Genomic DNA, 3,549 nt, shown 5'->3' on the forward strand with positions numbered 1-3,549 from the left:
ACGAAACTATAATTTTAGCGGCAGAAAAACTGACTCTGAGCTGCTATCATACTCATTCTCGGTTTGTATGCGTGTGTGTGTGTGTTTGTGTTCGGGAGTATGTTGAACTTTTCGAAAACATTTAAGGCCTGCAGCACGTTCTCCCTTATATTTATGTTATAGATATAGAGGCAATTGCTGCTGCGCTAGCGCGCTGTGCCCCAATGAGCCGGCATAGCAGACGCGCTGCAGATCAGATAAAAGCGAAAGAGCGGAGCGTTCAAAATTTCAGTCGAGGACAACAAAAAACGCAGGAACGAATTACAGAGGTAAACATAATAATTACAGTGCCACATTCAATTGAGCGCGCATGAGGTAAAAATACAAAAAAAAATCGCTTATCAAGCGATCTTCAATGCGATCAGCCTCGGCGAGGTGGCCGCGCTCTGTTTTGTGCCGCGCTGCCTCTTCCTGCCTTCGCAAGGCAAGTGCACGCTGAACGGGAAGCACACACAATTGTGCGCGCAAATTTCTTTGAGTGCCGTGGCAAATTAGAAGCCAAAACTTAGAACTTGTGTGGCAAACGGCAATCAAGTTGGCAACAACTACAACAGCAACAGCAGATGAGGCTGAATTATGCGTGCGCAATTAAATGGTCAGGCACATACAAGCATACACGCTTTCAAAGCACTCGCGCAGATGCCGGCTGTGATTACACGCGCCGCCATCGCCGCCCGCGCCGCAGCGACTAAAACTCAGCGCGCTGGCCGACCGAACCGAACGCCGGGTCGTTTAGCTGATGAAGCGTCTCCAATTTTTGACATCTTTATTTAGAGGCGCGCTTGTCGCGCACAAACACACATACACAGGCACACGCATATGCTCGCCCGTAAAGTGCTTTATTCGCACAGCGCCAGCAGCTAAGTACTATAAAAGCGCTCGCTTGGCCGGCATTTACATTAAACTGTCTTCGAGCAACAAAATCGCAGCATACACGCCCACACACAGTCCACAGTCAAGCAGGTGTGCAGCAAAACTTTTGGAGCACCACTTTTTCGGCAAAGGATTAATTCTGCAAAAGCATACAAACAAAAACAAACAAAATGTGTCGCGTGAGTGAAAGCAACAAACTTTCCGCATTAATCGTCTTCTGCAGTCTGGCTTTGGCTTGCACACAAGCGGCTGTCAGCAACAACTCAGCGCGTCCAAACAATCAATACTCATCAAGCTACCAACAAAATGATGCAGCCGCTGCGACTTATTTCAAAAATAATCAAAATCAATATGCGCAGAGCAGTCGCCTGAGCGGTGGCAATCAGCAGAGTTACCAACCACCGCAACAACAGCAGCAACAGCAGGATGTTGTTAAGGAAAAAGACGTTTTGGAGCGCTTCCATCATCGCTTCCCGGATGGCAGTTATGAGTTCAGATACGAATTGACCGATGGCACTGCGCGCTATGAACGCGGCTACTTCCTTATCTACGATAAAATAAAGACGCTAGTTGTGGTCGGCTATTACTCTTATCGTCAAACTGACGGCCGTTACATTACTGTTTTCTACAATGCCGATCAAAATGGCTACAGGCAGAATCAATGTGAGTATACAAGCGACATACATATGTATGTACTATATGGATGACAGAAGTGTGAGTAAGCTCAAAGCGAGAATTCGCGAAATTTAATTTAGACGATATTTAGTATTTAATTTATTGCAGCCGGTTACCGTACAAGCACTTTGACTAGCGAGATTTCATTTTATTAAAAAATATTAACTCGTCTTTATGAATAATTACGAATTAGGTGAAATTGCAAGCTTACTTACTCGTACTTCAACAACTCAAATTACATTTGACAGCAAAACAAAAAAGTTCATCAGCAACTAGTTTTAAACTAATTCGATAGTAACTGATTCTGGGTGTTTACAAATATTTAACTCAAAATTTTAATTTTTTAATCAGCACTAAACACGTTTACACAGTATCAACCAGTTCGAAAGTAACTTAATCTGTGTATATACTCGTAAAAAAAGTATTTTCCTATACACACATTTTTTATTTATGCTCATAATGATTATAAATACTTAACTTGTTAGGGCCAAAAGTAACTACTTCCACAAAAACTAGTTATCAACCAATTCAGATCTAAGTAATTTTTATACACATTCGCATTATTTCGAATTAATGCAATACCAACTGTAAATTTATAACTGGACCGAAAGAAACTAGTTGTGATGTAGTTAATTTTTATTTTTTTTTATTCTAATAATTATATATGTACAAATTTTCTTTTTAACGTTTAACTCTCTTAAATAGCATAAAAAACATTTTTTTACAGTTGTGGGCCATTTAAATAATTTTTTTAATATTTGAAATTTTTATAAACAAATTCTATAAACTTTTATCTGGTCCGAAAGAAATTAGTTGTGGGTTAGTCGATTTTTATTTTTTTTTTTAATTCAAATAATTGTAAATTCAATCTATAAATTTTTAACTTGACCGAAAGTAACTAGTTTTAGACTAGTTTACATTTCTATTTATTTTTTCAATTCAAAAAATTACGCAAAAAATTGTATTTAATGGTTTTTATAAACCAAATCTATAAACTTGTGTCTGATCGGATAGAAACTAGTTGTAGGTTAGTCAATTTTTATATTTTAATTCCAAACATTATAGATTTAGTCTTTAAATTTACAACTTATCCGAGAGAAACTAGTGGTGGTATTTTTTTCAATTCAAAAAACTTTAAAAAATTCGAATTTAATCATTTTCATAAACAAAACTATAAACTGATGTCTGGTCCGAAAAAAACTAGTTGTGGTCTAGTTTTATTTTTATTATTTTTTATTTATTCAAATAATTACAGACATAAACTATGAATTTATAACTTGCCCGAAAGAAACTAGTTGTGAACTATATTATATTTTTATGAATTTGATTTTTTTTTTAACTCAAAAAGTTTTTTTGTATTTAATATCTTGACATTTTTGAATGGCATCAAAAATCTTTATATATGATATTTCAAGTTATTGATATTTTAATTATTTTTTACATTTCCAAGTAGCTCAAACAGTTTTTATTTGAAAAATTTCCTTAAAAGATTCCAAAATTTCCAAAACCTATTAAGTTCTCAAAGTAACTGCTTATGCAGAGTAAGTTATTAACAAATCTCTCTTCTTTTAGCCATCACTCCACAAGTCTACCCGAATTTGCCGCGTTCAATCGAAGTGCCACAACTCCACGAAAATGTCGATTATAACACAGACAGGCCGAACAAAGGACGCCAGTAATTTTTAAGTTTCGCAGTACTTAACTTAAAATTCAAAAATCCACAAAGCAACAGTATTTTCTTAAATGTAAACAAAAAACGAAATACGAATACAAATGTGTAAAATATAGTGTATACTTGAAACGTAATAAATTTTAAATCCGATACCGTTTCGGATTGCAGCAAATAAGTCAATTTCGATTAAGACCCACATATGCTAATTAAGCATTTTGTTGTAACGTTATCAATACACCATAAAGCGTTACACGAGTTCTGTCAGTGTTATCAAAATTCAGCTGTTGGTT

The 3,549-nt window shown here is 35.9% G+C and overlaps 1 protein-coding gene across 1 annotated transcript; it reads left to right on the forward strand.

Moving 5' to 3' along the window:
* Positions 1-1,082: 1,082 nt before the first annotated feature.
* LOC120774562 lies at positions 1,083-3,266 on the forward strand. Its single transcript, XM_040104296.1, has 2 exons — positions 1,083-1,575; positions 3,160-3,266. The coding sequence occupies exons 1-2, from the start codon at positions 1,083-1,085 to the stop codon at positions 3,264-3,266; spliced, it is 600 nt and encodes a 199-aa protein (XP_039960230.1).
* Positions 3,267-3,549: the final 283 nt, after the last annotated feature.

This window comes from Bactrocera tryoni, chromosome 4 (genome assembly GCF_016617805.1).
Source record: "Bactrocera tryoni isolate S06 chromosome 4, CSIRO_BtryS06_freeze2, whole genome shotgun sequence".
In the NCBI taxonomy this organism is placed as follows: domain Eukaryota; kingdom Metazoa; phylum Arthropoda; class Insecta; order Diptera; family Tephritidae; genus Bactrocera; species Bactrocera tryoni.

Excerpts from the sequence above, each read along its gene's own strand:
- LOC120774562 (XM_040104296.1), top strand. The coding sequence starts at position 1,083 with ATGTGTCGCGTGAGTGAAAGCAACAAACTTTCCGCATTAATCGTCTTC. Across the intron at positions 1,576-3,159 it reads TGGCTACAGGCAGAATCAAT|CCATCACTCCACAAGTCTAC; the intron begins GTGAGTATACAA and ends CTCTTCTTTTAG.